This window comes from Sphaeramia orbicularis, chromosome 16, assembly GCF_902148855.1.
Source record: "Sphaeramia orbicularis chromosome 16, fSphaOr1.1, whole genome shotgun sequence".
In the NCBI taxonomy this organism is placed as follows: Eukaryota; Metazoa; Chordata; class Actinopteri; order Kurtiformes; family Apogonidae; genus Sphaeramia; species Sphaeramia orbicularis.
This window is the reverse complement of record NC_043972.1, coordinates 35,326,188-35,342,959: the sequence shown is the minus strand read 5'-3', so window position 1 is coordinate 35,342,959 and position 16,772 is coordinate 35,326,188. Positions and strand designations below refer to the sequence as shown.

At 39.8% G+C, this 16,772-nt stretch overlaps 2 protein-coding genes across 2 annotated transcripts; both read right to left on the bottom strand.

Moving 5' to 3' along the window:
• Positions 1-2,295: 2,295 nt before the first annotated feature.
• Positions 2,296-15,186, bottom strand: pbxip1b (pre-B-cell leukemia homeobox interacting protein 1b). Its single transcript, XM_030157395.1, is given in 12 exon segments — positions 2,296-4,875; positions 4,878-5,089; positions 5,269-5,503; positions 5,646-5,759; positions 6,042-6,094; positions 7,843-7,866; positions 8,057-8,299; positions 9,957-10,356; positions 11,895-11,938; positions 12,192-12,267; positions 12,714-12,790; positions 15,083-15,186. Coding segments are annotated over 11 exon segments (2,778 nt in total). The 5' UTR covers positions 12,765-12,790; positions 15,083-15,186; the 3' UTR covers positions 2,296-3,549.
• Positions 15,187-15,893: 707 nt separating this feature from the next.
• Positions 15,894-16,549, bottom strand: lenep (lens epithelial protein). The gene has a single exon (XM_030157002.1). It carries the CDS (start codon positions 16,271-16,273, stop codon positions 16,079-16,081), a length of 195 nt encoding a protein of 64 aa, XP_030012862.1. The 5' UTR covers positions 16,274-16,549; the 3' UTR covers positions 15,894-16,078.
• Positions 16,550-16,772: the final 223 nt, after the last annotated feature.

The window sequence follows — 16,772 nt, the reverse complement described above, 5'->3', positions numbered from 1 at the left end:
CATTAAAAAATGTTTTTATGTCATACTTTTCACACAGTTTAGCATTTTCTGATACTGGTTTGTCAAATACATATTTCTTTGCTTCAGAAGTTAAACTCATGGTGTCCAGATGTGTGGATATTTTTGTAACTCCATGAAAATCAGGTTAATTTGCAAACAATTTGCAACAATGCAAAAAAATTTGCATAGTTTTTTTTTATGTCTAAAGAGGAATAAAAACACTCAGGAAAAAAACCTTGACTTAAGTTCTCATGAGTCATGCATGAAAGGATTAATGTATTACTAAATTAAAATGCAACTCAAACATGATGATGCAGCAGACCTGTACATGAGGACATTTTCTCTGTATGGACCTTGAATCATAATGGACTCCCCCTGGACAAAGGGAACATGAATAATCCTCAACACATGTCTTGACTTTATGATGAATTGCTCATGATTTCCATAGAAATACTAAATAATATGGAGGATCTAAGCCTTCTAATGATCCATAGCATGTCTGTTCTGACAGATGTGTGACCTCCAGGCTCAGCTGGCCCCACTTACACTGATTTTAAAAAGGGTTAAATATATGCCATTGTGGACTCACTCAGCTTATCGTTTGGCTTGGCTCATACCCACACACGGACAATAGCTTCACATTTTTTCCTTGTGTCACGAGTGAGTATGAAAAGATGGGCAAAGTGCTGTAGAGGGCAAAAACAAAGCAGTAAATCAGGTCTAATGATGCAGTCTGTGCTGCAAAACTTTTGAAAACGAGGCACTTGGGTTTCACCTCAGAAAAGTCATATTATTTAAACCAAAGCTCTGACAGGATGTGCACAACAGGCATATTAGGGAGGCAGTTAGCGCTAACAAGCACAGTGGCTTCATCATCCAAACATCCCTGCACACCAACAGTTTTCTCATCTCAGCTGTATGACACACACACAAACACACATATCTATATCCCCATACACCTGAAACTGCAGGCTAAAGTTCTCCTCCTTCACATCCTCCTGCCATCACTGAGAAACTAGACTGAAGTACCACAGATCTCCACAGGGTAAAGCTACTAGTTGTGTCATGATTAATGTTCAGCTGTTGGTGTATTTGCGTCTAAGGATTTGTTGATTCACATTTCAAAGCACAATTCATACATCAGAATCTCTCAATTACCTTGTTGTACCGTTCATCCGGCATACAGCCTTAGGGAAAAAAAAGAGTGTGTGGGAAAACACAAAGGTCTTTAAAATCATATCTTCATAAACCAGTGTCACTGACCGATTTACACAATCTCCTTTCAGACTTTAATAGGCTGATTTTGGACCTTCAGAGACGCTGGGAACTGCAAACTTTTCTTTTCAAGAGCAGCAGGATCATTTTTATGTGTGCTTTATTTGTATGTTGTAATGCAGTACCACACCTAACTATGACTGGCTTTGAACCAATTTGTCCCACACACAGCAACCACTTGTATTTATCTGAAATCCTATCTTCAGTGACACACACATAAAACCTTCAACAGTAATGTTTTCAGTGTTAATCACACTTCCTGACTGACAACAGAGACACACATTGATGCAAAGACATGAAGTCATTATGATCTAGCTCATCTCCTTTCTTGTCTACCTTTAGGCTGTAGCTGCTCCACCCACTGTGATGCATGAAATAACAGGAGTTCAACAGCAGATTGTTAATGTCAGTGAACAGATAAATAGTGTAGTCATTATGTCCATTCAATAATATGCAATAACTGGACTGAAAACTCCAGAGCATCATCTTCAACCCATTCTAACAAACCTGAAAAGTACATGGTGAGTAACATGGACTTTAAAACACCTCAGTCTGATGATCACTGTTTATTATCCTATAGTTTTTGGTTTGGTTTGTTTGCTTGATTGTTAACTCTTTGGCAGCAAAACTATTGGTTCAATTCATACCAAATTGGGTTTATAGATTACCAGTGACCCAGAATAATGGCTTTACATTTTGGGAAGGGTAGGTCAAAGTTAAAATTTTTTATGATTTAAAAAAAAAAAAATCTTTTCTTTTACTTACAGTGGGCAAAATATGTAAGATGGGCGGGGTTTGTTGGGCCTGGCACCACTTGTTAATTCTGTTTTTGATTAGGTTTTGTTTTTCTTGAGCTGATGAAAAAAGTGAATTTCTGAAGATGAATAAAGTTCATCTGTATCTATACTTGTAACACCAGTGTTGGCTTATAAGAAATAAGTTGTCAAAGGTTTCAGTATTGCCTATCATTGCCTAAAAACACTGATGCCAATGACAGTGAAAAGAGGACAAAATACAAGGTTTTTCATCAAGACGTTGACCAGATTTATTAAGTACAGCACTCTTAGGAACATCCTAACAAACAAATAAGAGTCTGTGTTGCCTAACGCATGCACAGTATGTGGTTCTGCATGACGCTTTCTGAAATTCAATCTCTATTTGGCTGTAGGCCCTGAAGAAGTACAATTATTTTACTTCAACAAAGAACTTAGAAAACATGCACTTTTTAAAGCAGTATATGTTGACAGTGTAGTGACTTATCTAATCAAACATTCAAAATTAAATGATTAAGGACATTTTAGTGCACAACAAACATTCTGTACCCAGAAAGAAACATAACATGCTCAACATGTCAATATTTTATTAACCCACCAATTTCTTTTTTTTAAATCTATATTATACATTTTCAATGCCTATAAAATAAGTTAAATACATTTCCACATATTAGCATTGTCCTTTAACCAATGAGTTTATGTAATATGTACAAACATTCTGAAGAAAATCAACACATACTGACTCAGCCAAACGTTTTTCAGCACGCTTTATAAAAACTGGTTGTTGATTTCAAGATATTCTGACATTAACAGCCAGGTGAAAGCAAATAACACATTAAGATGAAATATGTACAGGCCTAAACAGGGAAAAGGTGTAGTCATCAGTGCACAGAGGTGTTTACAGATTAAGAGGGATGTGCATAAGACTGGACAGTATCTAGTCTGGAGGGTGAGTGCAAAGCAGAGGAACATCCAACTCTGGGAGGTTTAATCATCTGGGTGCATAAGGAGAAATGGGAGAAGAAATGGCTTTCACACCAGTGGATGTTCAACATTAGCTGCAGGTGTTTAGCCGAACATAAAAAAGCCACATGTGATGTTTGAGGTTTTCTGTGGATTAGACATAAGTGAAAGAGCACATAAAGTGCTTCAAGCTTCACCAATGTCTCCAGAGTCTCACTATCATATCATTGAAGTCTTTCCCAAGAAGCAGGGCCTGACGTAAATGCTTGCGATGTCTCTATAACAGTGTAAGATCTATGCCTTGGTGTATAGATGCAATACAAAAACATGAAAAACTGTCAAATTAAATGAGAAGTTAAATCACTGGGGCAGCAGGAAGAGGTAAAATAAGATCGGCCAGCCTGTTCAAAGGGTGGCAGGATGATGAATGTGGGTTTGTAAGCATTTGTGGTCCGATATAAGGTGTTCTCTTCGAATAACCTCTCATCTGTCGTGACTCAGCTGAGCCTCTTGTGACAGATCTATCAATGCCTTCAATTCAGCCTCGTCCTCGTACACTCTCCTTCCTCCACTCTCCTTTGATTTTCTCTTCCTCTCCAGCTCCTGGCACTGAAAACTTCTGCATCACCTCTAATTCAAAGCCCTCCATTTCATCCTCAATAGCGCTATCCTCTTCTTCCTCATTCTCATTCTCCTCCACCATGTCTTCCAGAATGTCTCCTATATCTTCAACATAATCTTGAAAGCTCATCTGGTCGTGAACAAAGAGTCCATCTTTGAAAAACTCTGCGGCCAGCCTTCTGAGCTCGTCTGTTGTGGAGGAGTCGACCCCCGCCTCCTCTGCTTTGGAGAGGTAGGTTTGGAGGGTGGTCTGGAACTCAGTTAAGTGGACCAGTCGGACCCTGTCAGCCTGGGCGCAGGCCTCCGTGGAAGCGCAAGTCTGCTGGGGTCTGGTGCTGTGCTGGAGGCGGTCCCTCTTATGGACCCAGTACTCGGGCTGGTTTGGGGAGGGTCGACGGTGGCTGTGAGGGGGTTTCCTCTCCCCCCACAGATGCTCTTCATCGTGGTCATGATGGTCATGATCCCCACTGTTTTTGAGCTCCTCTGTGTGTTTCCGGAAGCTTGATTTGTCTTTTTTCCATTCTGCATTGTGCTTTTTCTCTTTCCATCCTTCCTCACCAAGCCGTTTGTCGTTTCCCCTCTGTTTCCTCTCATCTTTCCTTTTCCATTCCTTCTCATCTTTCCCAGTTTTACTCTCACTGCTCCACTGCCTCCTCTCATCCTTTTCCTTCCATTCCTTGTCATGATTTTTGCTTTCATGTTTCCTTTCACCCTGTCCTTTCCATTCTTTGCTGTTATCTTTGCCATTCTTACTCTTCCAGTCACCATCTTTCTTCCATTCTTTTTTCTCTCCTTTCTCCTTCTGATCTTTTTTCTCATATTTCTCTTTGCCACTGTCCTTGAAACCATCTTTTGCTTTCTTCCACTCCTTCTCTCCCCTCCACTCGTCTTTGCTCTTCTGCCACTCTCCATGGTCCTTTCCTGATTTCCACTCTTTCCTCTGCTCTTTATCCCTCCATTCCTTACCCTCATTTAATTTGTCATGCTTTGACTTTTTCCAGTCTTTTTCACTCTTCTCCATCCTCTCGTTCTTCCCTTCCCTGTCCTTCCAAGGCTTTCCTTCATCACCTCTGCTAGCCTTATCTTTCTTCCATTCTTTTTCCTTTCCTTTCCATTGTTTTGGCTCTTCACTGTGCTTCTTCTGCTTACCTTCCTTCTCCTTGTCAAACCTTCCTTGCTCGGTTTTTCCCTTTTTCCATTCCTTCTCTTTGCCCTCCGCTTTACTTCCATCTTTGCGTGCCTTTGTCTCTCCTTTCCATTCAGATTTTCTCCCTCTCTCCACTCTTTCTTCTCACCCATGTCATATTTATCCTTCTTCCAATCCTTCTTCTTCCCTTCCTTTTGCTCATTCCATGGTTTCCTGGCCTGCTTTTCTGCAGGGTCAGCTGTGCTGTGCCTGCTATGTTCTATCTGGCCACTAGAGGGAGATGTAGCAGCCTTTACAGGCGCTTCAGCTGCTGAAAGAAAAACAAGTAGTTACTACAACTGCAAAGAGTGGAAGAAGAAGCAATAAATTCAAATTACGGAATAGATGAAAAAGCAATACTGCACTTCCACTAAAACACTGATAACCATCTCATTCTAAATCTTCTTTCTAAATCTCCTCTATATCCCCTCTCTAGCTCTCCCTTTGTACCTGAGGAGAGTTTTAATTCAGTCACAGTGGACGTCAGTCTTTCTAGTTCTTTCTGTAGGGCCGGGACAGACTCCAGCTCTCTCTTCATCCTCTCGTTCTCTTTCTGAAGGACAGGGAGAGATGCCATCATTTTCTTCAACCTACTGTTTTCCTTCTCCACCTCTTCCCACTGCAGTCGCTCCTTTGCTCCCTCTGCTGCCTGTCCCTTGGCTACTTTTAGCTCTTCTTTTTGTGCCTGTAAAAAAAAAAAAGCAGGAAAAAGGTCCTGTGAGAATATTGCACACTTAGTGACACCCTTGTGCACATATTCACATGTATACGTATAAAGCACACACACAGAGGAGAGAGATAAGGTGAGAGACAGAATGGAGTCACACCTGAAGCTGGGCTTGTAGCTCAGTGATGTGCTGGTTCCCTTCGGCTAACTTGTTTAGAAGCTCTGTATTGTCAGCATCTGCTGCAGGCGGAGGAACGTCTGGATTAAGCCAGTCCTGTCAAAAGTTGCACATAGCAAAGAACAAAATGGCAGCAGTTCAAATGAGTTCTCAGAATTATTGTTTTCAGACAACTGAAAAAGTCTGGGTGCTGATGAGAAGGAAAAGAACAAAACCCAGAGAAGCAGAGAATGAAGACAGTACTGCTGTGTGTGCTGGTGGTGGACTCCTACAGAACCTACCATGCTAAATATTTAGGTGGTGCAATGTATTGTACTGTGGCATAAAAAAAGACTAATCTATGAAGAGTAGATTAGACAGGAGAAAAATCAGGCTGACCTGTTTTCCTGGTGCCTCTGAATCCTTCAGCCCTCTTGCACCATAGTCACTTTCTGCAAATTGTTATGCAAAGCTTAATTTGTTGGATTATACTCAGACAAAAAAAACACAAAAAAACAAAAACAATAAAAGCAACAGCACTGACTGTAAAACAACTGAACCATACAACAATGAAGGATTTGAGAACACAATGTGAACTATTCAGCTGGGTGAATTTTAGGTATTTACACCATTTATTTCCCATTAAAAATTGATGGCAGTTTATAAACCAAATATTGGCTGGTTGAAAACCCTGTATCTCCGAGTTAGGATTAAGTTTCACCTTGTTTGTGCTAAGACCTTACACTTATGTGACCTGAAAGTGAATGAGGTGTTAAACTAGAAAAGACATATCGGTTTTGTATACACAAATGATAAACAAACCTGATTTCCAGAGATAAATGGGGCATTTTCTGAAGTGCAATAAAAACCTGAAATATTAATTTGTTTGAGCCTTTATGATAGACAAAAAAGTCAATGTTTTTGTTAGTCAATATTTTACTGGCCAACTTACATGATAAATGCAAACAAATTTAGATTTTGATACCTGATACTCCAAAAAGTGGTTACAATGTATGTTTACCACATTGACATACATTGCCTTTCTATTAAATTATGTAAGAACTGGAGGTATTGATTGTTGCCCATTTTTAGACTAACCAATCTATGATGGCCATTGTCTGATTTGTAATGTTTGTACATTTTCAGCAGCAGACAGATGTGGACTGCAGATGAAACAGTCTAGCACTAGCAGTTTGTAGATATGAAGCCACACTATGTGAACTGGTCCAGAATCAGACCTGACACTGGCCTGCTGGAATAACTTCAGACCTTCAAGGCATAAATGTCAACTTGAACTCTAACATATGCCTTCATGTCGATGGTACCTTCACACATACACAGACCATCACAGAAGCTGTTTTTGTACCTGGACGGTCTTCTTTCCTGACACCTGTTTACACCTCTTCATATAATAATTTCAGATTGTATTTCTAGGTGAAACAGCATTAAAGGGACAATGGTTTTCCAAAGTCCTCTTGAAACCAGGGTGCCTACATTCATACATTCATGGTGGCTTGATTTTTTAAAAGCAGTGCCACCTGGGGGTCAAAGGTCATGCACATTCAACAGTGGTTTCCACCCTTGGCTTTTATACAGATGACATGTCCCTGGACTCCTTGTAGTGTAGATGGCGAAAGACCTCCATTTTGCATTGACAAATAGTCCTTTTGATCTGACTGACATTCCTTCCATGTCCCATCCCTTGTAAGCACTAAGTGTTTGGTTGATGCTCCATTTAAAATGAACCATGATCTCTTTATCTGTTACCAGATATCCTGATAATTGTGCAATCTGTTGTTGAACATTGTTACATGTATGTATTTTACTAATCTTTCAGTCTTATTTAGTCTCCGTATCACCTGTTGTGTGCATACTGCAGGTGTTAGTATTGACTTTCACAAATTAACAAATCAGAAACTTTTGTTTTTATTTCATTTAAGAAACTGCCCCAACTTTCCCGGAAATGGGTTTGTTTGTGATATTGTGATCATGTGGTACAAGGTTTTCATTTTACAAGTGCAAAGCTCCACGACACAAGTGTATAAATCACTCTCTCACATAAAAGCAGGCAGGGCTTTTAAACCACAAGTGTCATATGGAAGTCAGTGTTTTCTGCATGCACATTCACAAACAGAAAACATGCTGTGGGCAAGAAAGTAGTCACATACAGACTAAAACATGTGCAGAAACACAAACCTACCATCATCCAGGTCCATGAAGACACCTGCAGGTATAATACACCTCAGTCTCAGACCACCCTTTATGTTGAACACTACTAATAATTCATCACTCCCTCAATCTAACCTCACTTTAGCAGTCATAAAATTAAAATAAATGTACCATGACATAAACAAAACAACAATCCAAACAAAACAGGTGTTCACTTTCCCCACAGCTCAAATAATTATACTTACCTGAGAAAAAAATGGTGCCGAGGCCTAATAGAATAACAGCACCCAGGATGCATTTGTTCAGTGATAACCCGCTGTCCTCCTCCCTCTGTGGCACTTGAAATTCTTCCTCTTCATCCTCTTCCTCCTCTGTCCTTCCGATCCGCTCCAGAGCTGCAAGAAGAGGCCTTCGCCTCCTCACCTCCTCTCCCTCCTCTCCCTTCGTCTCAAGCCTCTCCTCCCCCGCTTCTGAATCCACTGGGGAGTCTGGAGAGGCACAGAAGAACAGTATGAAAAGCTGTAAAAGTACATTTTAACAGGTACAGTGCTTTGCAATTTACAGCTTTAATCTATTTTATGTGTACGCTCCAAGGCATAAATGGTGAAAACAACAGATCATTTATTCTGCAGTTATCCATTAGTATGTTTTACTTTATGACCCATTTATAAATTTGAAACAAAGCCTTGCCCTTTACTGGGCAAACATTCGCTCTTGCACGAATACAGCTGATATTATATAGCAGTGATATACACAGCAGCTTCGTATGATGCTGTAACCAGCTGCGGTATGAGGCAAAACTCCTCATGGGAGACAAGACTTGCTTTATTGACTCTGCTGTGCATTGCATGGTGGTTCATTTTCCTGACACTCCTTACTTTTAAAAACTGCAGTAATAAGTACTAAACAAATCACATAATGTAAAATTTGCAAATCCTTGACTCTTGTGCTTTAAGTATCTTAAACTAGCACTATAAGATTACCTGCATCTCATTTTATTGTGAAAATGCAGCGAAAGTCCTCATGACGCTTTAACAAACTTACTTTCGCTGAACTATAGTTGTTAAACAAAGGCTGGATGAAAGAAATGCACAACAGAGCAAAAAGAGGAGTCATTTTTAATGCTGTAGCATGACAAAGAGCTGCAGACCAAAAACCCCACACTGCAAAAAAACTTTATAGAGGTCCCAGTCCCTCTGAAGCCAATTTACTTCAGCAGGGTGTCATGCAAGCAAAAGTTTTCTGTCACATCATGCTCCCCTCTTTATACCAACCACAGGCTCTCCAGACAACCTCCTGGCCCAGATACTGTCCATTACCAGCTGGTCCACACAGTACACTTCAAACACAAATAGTACATACAGTACTGCTTAGTTCCCCCCGAAAAATACAGACAAGACACAAGAAAACCATGTAATTATTATTGCCATGGATAGAATATGTCAAGTGGGGAAAACACTACTAAAATGACACTTTTACCTGGATATGATTTAAATCTGCAGGAGCTGAATACATAACACACTTTCCTTCTGTATCTCTTTCCTCTTGGTTCAAATCAAGACACTTAATATACATATTAAATATAATGGTTTCATGCCACTGTGAGAAAAAAAAAGACACTTCGCGAAGCTTCTCACTGAGTCATGTCTGACTGAATCTTATCAGCATTCACTAATTACAACTCTCAGCTGCGTATTTAACCCCTCCCCCTCCACCTGCTGGAAAACATCTGTGATTATAAAAAGTGTACATTTTCTACAGTCTGAAAACCCAAAAGTGTGTAGAAATTCTTGTTTCATCTCAGATCACCTAAATTGCAATGATCTAAACAGTAATTATGGAATTTTGGACAATTGATGCCAAAAAACTACCCACAACTGCACCTTTAGGTCCAGTAACCAATATATTTACATTAGAGGTGGGAATCACAGAGTGCAAATCATGATAAGATATTGGTATCATGATAAAGTAATTCTAAGGCATATGATATATCACAATGTCTGTGCAAAGGAAGAATAAACTCCTTAAAGAAGGACTTTTACTTCTAATAAACAGTATTGCACACAACACTTTAATGCTTATTGTCAAAGGAGAGAAATACACGATAACCAAGATCTTATATTCCACTGAGTCTTGTTTTCGTACCTGCCACTTTCCCTAAGTCGGTCATGCCCTGAGATAGCTCCGACTCATCCTCTTCTTGTTGCAACTCCTCCCCATCCACTGGATGCTGCGTTCCTTCCTGTGTGAGCCGTTCTTCTTCTTGTATTGACTCCAGCCCCCCCAGAGTCTCAGTGCTCAGTGGTGATGCTGGGCTCTCATCAGGAGAGGGGCTTATGTGGGTGTAGGAATCAGAGAATGAGTCAGGATCAGCGTTGGTCTGTGCTGTGGCTTCAGGTGGTTTGTCTGATCGGCTTCCACTGTCGGGGACACAGCTGCTCATGACTTCCAATGATGTGGGAACAGGGATGTCAGGAATGGAGGAGGCCGCGACTTTGTGGACGTCTTTGTCTCCACTTGGCTCGGTTGTTTTTTCCTCCAATAGCTGGATTTAACAATGAGATAAGCAAAATTCTTAAGTATGATGGTTTTGTGTTTGCACAAATCAACATCATATTCTGATTTTAGAACCCTGGATAAACACGAAACTTAGATTTGAGATACTTAATTACTGAAGCTGGAGATCTTTGAAAGAACTCAGTATATTGTTACTTTTACAGTACTGTGCGAAAGCCTTAGGCCACCCTGGGGTTTGGTGTTGTGTATTTCCAATCTCTGTTTCTATATAAAGTATGCACAAGCAGAATATATAAGAAATATGTTAACAGAATTAAAAATAAGAGCATTATAGGGGCTCTGTGGGATTGGATGGATGAAGAAAAGAATGAAAAAAGTCTTAAGAAGAACTCCATGGAAGCTTGGTGTACGACAGCTGACCTAAGTTGCTTGAAGATGTACTGAATGCAAATAAAGGTCACACTAAATACTGACTTTTGTTTTTGTTTAGTTCTAATTTTTGTTTGTGTGTGTGTGTCTTCGCACTTGCAGTATTTTTTGTTGCATCTTTATAAAGAAACTGAGAAATAAAAGTATGTCCATGCAAATGTATGCAATAAATGTGGGCCCATTACATCTCTACACAAACAACAGAGCCAAAGGTGTACTACTTTTGCAAAGTACAGTATATGATATCTTATCCCTGTTTCTGACCACTGCTGATATCCTGTGCAGCCAAATGAAGGAACACAAACAAGGCCACCGATGTAAAAAACATCCTGTAGTCACACCTTGACAGAGGTTAAAGTGAAAGACAGATTTATATTTCCTGTCACTCTGATTTTTATTGGTACTAAGATAGATGAGACAAATACAATGGGATTTTGGCCTTTAAAAGAACTAACCCTGTTATAAGAAAACTGGCCACATTTTGTATAACCACTAATTTAAGGGCAACAGTTACAGACATTTTGGATTAAATGTACACCTTGTGTTATAAATAGCACACAACAAACACTGACCAGGGTACTAATTTTTATGTGCACAGGGTATGAATAATCAGATTTCTGTGTACAATGTAAATACCAAATCTGGAATATGCTCAAAACTAGGTATGGTTGTATACAGTTGTAGTTGGACATTCACTTGTGTTTCAAAGTTATTTTAATACAACAAATAGAACCAAATATTAGCACTGGCAAACACTGAAGAGGTCAATAATTCATAGTTTGATAAAAGCTAAAATGATTCATCTGTTAAGTATGAGTCCTAAGTTAGAGAGAGAGACGGTGAATGTACCAGAACTGAGTAGATGCCTGAAAACAAAAAAAAACTACTAAAAATAAAACAAAAAGTACACCCTCTAGAAAATCATGATCAAGTATAGCATTTGGCTATGGTATAAGTTGTTTAAACATTCATCCTCTGGCATTTCAGAAATTAGTCTTCACCCATATTATCCTATATTTAGAAAATGAGACAGCAGAATGTCTTCATTGGCCAATCAGAACCAACTACAAATTCCGCCAAGCTGTGAAACAAATAATTCTATTACATGATAGAACACGATTGAAATGGCTTTCTTACCAGGTGGTCCTCTGCAGGGAGCCCCTCTGAAGGCACAGCACCCTCTGTAAACACACACATACACACACACAAAATGGTGAGCTATTAGAGAAAAATTAAATACTTAAATTCTTAGCTGCTTAAATGGATCAGAATAATTTGCGCCGAATATTGTTTAATTTCCAGATTTACTTGATAAGTTTGAAAACAAGCAAAAAACAAGGCTAAAGTAATTTAGAAAAGAGGGTTGTAACCTAAAAAATGTGCTTCATGGGCTATGAATAATCTATTGCTTCTAAAATGCAGAGTGTAAAACACCTGCTGCAGATGTATGGCTTCCTTCATGGTGCTCTGTTCCCCCTGCCACAGGCCTCAGGGTTTCAGCAACTGTCTCCTGTTAAAAAAAACAAAAAAAACACAATGAATGAATGTAAACCCACAGGCAGTGTAGGTGGACCCATGCAGGTTTATTCCAACTAATGACAATGACTAGTTGGTCATTTGGTTGTTTATGACAATTTTAAATGTCCAGAGCAGCTACTGTCAGTGTTTCACTGAATCATCGGTAAGGGGGTGTGTGGGTGTGTGTGTGTGTGTGTGTGTATGGTTTGTTTGTTTTTTTTTACTTTCTAAGGGCAGTTTGTCTCTCTGATTGCTAGTTAAAATATGACAAAAGACCAAACAAAGACAGGCTTATTACAGAAACCTACTTCATATTCAGGTGACCCAAAAGAAATTAAATGAGGACATGGAGTTTTCGTTTTTAAAAATAATGCACTTTCATTGAGGTCACGCAAAACGACTCCACATATTCTGCTGTTCTTAATGCAGCGGTGCTACCTCAGATGTGAGAATGGTCCAGCTGTTGTTGGTACCGCTGCCTCCAGACATGGCCCCCTAGAGGCTTTGCCTGTCTCCTGCAAGACAAGAACATAACATGAATAGATGCCATGTAGGTTAAGGTGGCCATCAGCCGTATAATATTGGTATTGCTTCATGTTGCTGGTGCTGGGACAGTCATTGTTGTATTATGTTATGATGTTTTGCAAGTTTTTTATCATGATACATTCATCTTAACATGCAAGGTTTTCATATTCAGTTGTGATGTCATGATAACTTCCTTATCACCTGACTTCTGTCCAGGGACTACAGATGGAAATCAGCTTTTAACTCTTTCTGGTTCATAATACATGCTGTGTACTGTCTGTGTTAAATAAACAATAAATAAATAAAATAATACGGGTGGTTGATGGAAGTAGGAAAATACTGGAATATAAACAACTTGTGTGAAAACATAATTGCATCAAATGAAAACTAAAAATTCTCTTCTCACCTTTACCACTATTGCCTGCTTTGTAATCCCCTAAAAAGGAAATCCTAGATCTTAACTACAAAGTAGGAAAAACACATTTGTCACTACAATAATGATGTTAACAAAGTAACAGCTACTACTCTTAAATAAGTACAGGTGTATTTCTTATGCATCTGACACTGTGTACACTTCACCGGGTGGTGTGTGTGTGTGCGCTGACACTGAAGAAATTTACATCCTCTGTGTACACATGCACAGGATTTGAATACATGCCTTTACTCTTCAGCCTCACCCATTATACCAATAAAGGAAGTACTGTACCGTGGTGCTAAAACATTACCGTGTGTTTGTGTGTGCAGGAAGTCCAATTCATTCTGTTCTTCATTAGCAGTTTGTGTGTGTCGTGGGCCTTTTGCTCACCCTGGCTTTTGACTGGCTGGGAAATGTTTTGGCAGAAATGTGGGTAACTAAGGCCAGCACTATTCTAGAGATACAGGCTGCAGAATGGATCAGCTGCAAAACAAACATCTCCAAAAAAAGTACTGGCATTAATTAAAAACTGCAGATTTTACAGTAGAAACAACATTTTGCGACACATATGTTCTCTGCTAATTCCTCCAGCAAACCAAAAACCCTTTCAGACTTAGACTACTCAGGCTGAAACATTGACATTTCACTTTCACGGTTCCACTTGGTCAGATATGAATATCAGCTGTTACAGTGCTATAAAAGCCTTTCCTTCAAAGCACTGGGAGGGTGACATAACACAGATGATTATTTATAATGTGCCGTCTGCTTTTCTTCAGTGAATAGAAAAAAAACTACCTCCCTACTTTACCACCACATTGTCTGGCTAATGACACACTTCACTCCCCAAATTCAATTCTCTCCCTGCTCTGCAATTTAGGTCTTCTAATCGAGTGCCTCCCAGGAGAAGTCTACTGAATCTAGCCTAGAGCCCAAGGAGCATTGTGGAGCATATAGTGGAATGGCTTAAATAGATACCAGCTAAATATAGCCACCATGAGATTGACTAGAGACAGAGCAAGAGGGAGCATACAGAAGATGGCCATGGGGAACACAACAGTGCCAGCCATGTTTTCTAAGGACAGATTTAAAGGATTTTCTTTAAATGCACAAAACAGCCAGTGGCTATTACCACAGAAAAACAAAAGAAAACATCCAGTGGTATCTCAGGGTGGCTCAGTGACATTACAACCTAATTGTAAATATTTACAAATGGGACTTTACTTCCTGTGTCTGATCTCAGGCATGATCTTACATGAATTCATTTTTTTATGTATTATCTAGAGATGCATTTACTAATGTGGAGCATGTGTGTGTTTTCTTCAGTGAGAAACTACAATCTTACAGTTAAAGCAGAAAGGCTCAGTCTTATCTTAGTGTCAGCAGGGAAAAATTACCAAAAAAGGTCAAGAGAATAAAGTACAGAGCAGCCCATTAGGACACAATGTTACGATGTCAGTAAAAGCATCATGGGCAGCAATAAACATGGGGCTCCATCACACAGAACAAAACTACAGTAAAGTACAGTCAAATAAAGCAGGAATACAAGGTGTAAATAAAGAAAGTCAGTGTTGACAGGAAATGTATTAAAGCGAGATTAGATAGAAACAAAACACAACTTAAGTTGCGTTAAAAGTTGGTTTTAAGACTATAAAATATTAAATGAGGTACTTAAATGTGGCTACGAACATCACACTGTTAACATACGTTGCGGGAAAACTACATTTTTACTTTTTGTTTTTTCCCGTTGCACTTGTCTATCGAGTAACAAACAGGAAAAAGTGAGGCAAACAACGCGTGTCAAAACACAACATATATCGTTACTTCAGAATAAAACTTAGCTTTACCTTTTAATCTAGGTCACACTTACCTAAATGCGTCGCTGGCTTTTCTTCAGAGCCCACAGTCTGTCACTAACAGCAGACACTTCTCTCTCCACTCTTTCATCCAACTTGAAGACTCAAAGAGTGTCTCCTCAACTTGGGTGATTGTCACAGTTTTCGTCCAATCAGAGTCAGCTCTAGATTTGACCCCGCCCCTTTCTTCCATCTTGACCAATAAGAATCTAGTGTTGGTCCACTTCACTGGGAAAAAGCTTCCTATATGATTGGCACGCGCAGGTGGTAACCCATTTGTTGAACATACGGCTGGTGTTTTGTCTAAGTGTAAGATGGACTCCCATTGACTTCGGCTCATTCCAAGTTAATGCTGATACTTTTGGTAACAATATATTGCACTAAATCCAGACATCTTGTAAAATTCATCCAATATTTCTATTCAATAGGCTTCGTAAGTTATTAAAATTAGACCAGAGTAAAAGACAGCATGAAGCCACATAAAAGCTCTTACGCACAATTTCATAAACAAAGAAAAGAATAGGCATAAACGTAATAAAGTTCTATTTATGAGATCCTTTATTTATCATCACATCACTTTGTCCTACAATGAACATGGATCTTGGGGGCCATTTCCCTCAGGATTTCAGACCAGCAGGACTGAATTCAGTTTGACAGTGGACGTATGTAGTATCTGGAAGTGAGCAAGATTCCCTGGAGAGGAATATCCTAGACACTGTAAAATAGAAACAAAAAAATTAAAGTGTGTTTATGTGTGAATACCCCATTCATAAACACATTCACCTACACTGCCTTGCTATGGTGCTCTTATTACCTATAGTTTTAATGTGATTCAATAGTAGTAGTTTGTTGTCAGATAAACAAGGCCCATACTTGCCAGTGCTTTGTCAGCTCCACTGATAACCACTGCATTTCTGATGAAATAAAAGCTGGTTGAAATTACACTACAGGAGCCAACAGAGAAACAGGAAAAATCAATGTTTGACCACTTGATCTACTGTCTCAGTCCGTCAGTCCAGGATCTCTTTGATGCACCAGCAGCAGAGGAGGAAATACAGGCACTCCTTGATAGATTGTATGAACCCATAGGCAAAGTTTCCTCCCAGGAAGTTCTTGCCTCGTCCCAATCCCATGGCCATGTCCCGCAGGTGCTGTCCCAGGGAGGAGGAAGGCATGGCCTGGGGAAGAGGACGCTGTGGATGCATGGTTCCAGAGCGGCAAAGGAGCAGCCAGGCAGAGGCAACAGGCGGTCGATGAGAAGCAAAATGAGGTGAGGTCTATCAAATCAAACTGGGCATGTGCAACCCACTGAGGTCTGCTCCGTTTAACTGGCACAGTCAGCTCCCCTACTTATAACCTCCTATACAAACCCACTCCATTCACATCCTGCATTTTCTCGACTCTTCCCTGCTGTCAAACATGTGCTGATTGATTCAAGACCTTGTTCACCTTTGCTCTGTACCAGCTCACCTCTGCTGTACATAAACCCCTACACTGTCTCTCCATGGGCTCTAATAATCCCTGAATCAGCCCCCTACTGTCACAAGCTACACCTTTTCACAAAAAGGAAAGTTCCAGCAGCTCCAATACATCCCCCAGCAACATCCCACTCTTTGTTCAGGACAGTATGTGACAGGCAATTTGTCATACCTTCTAGTAGTGTGTGCTTTGTTCTAAACATTTTTTTTTTTAATTTACTTTGAT

Coding starts and splice junctions, on each gene's coding strand:
- lenep (XM_030157002.1), bottom strand. CDS start 16,273: ATGCATCCACAGCGTCCTCTTCCCCAGGCCATGCCTTCCTCCTCCCTG.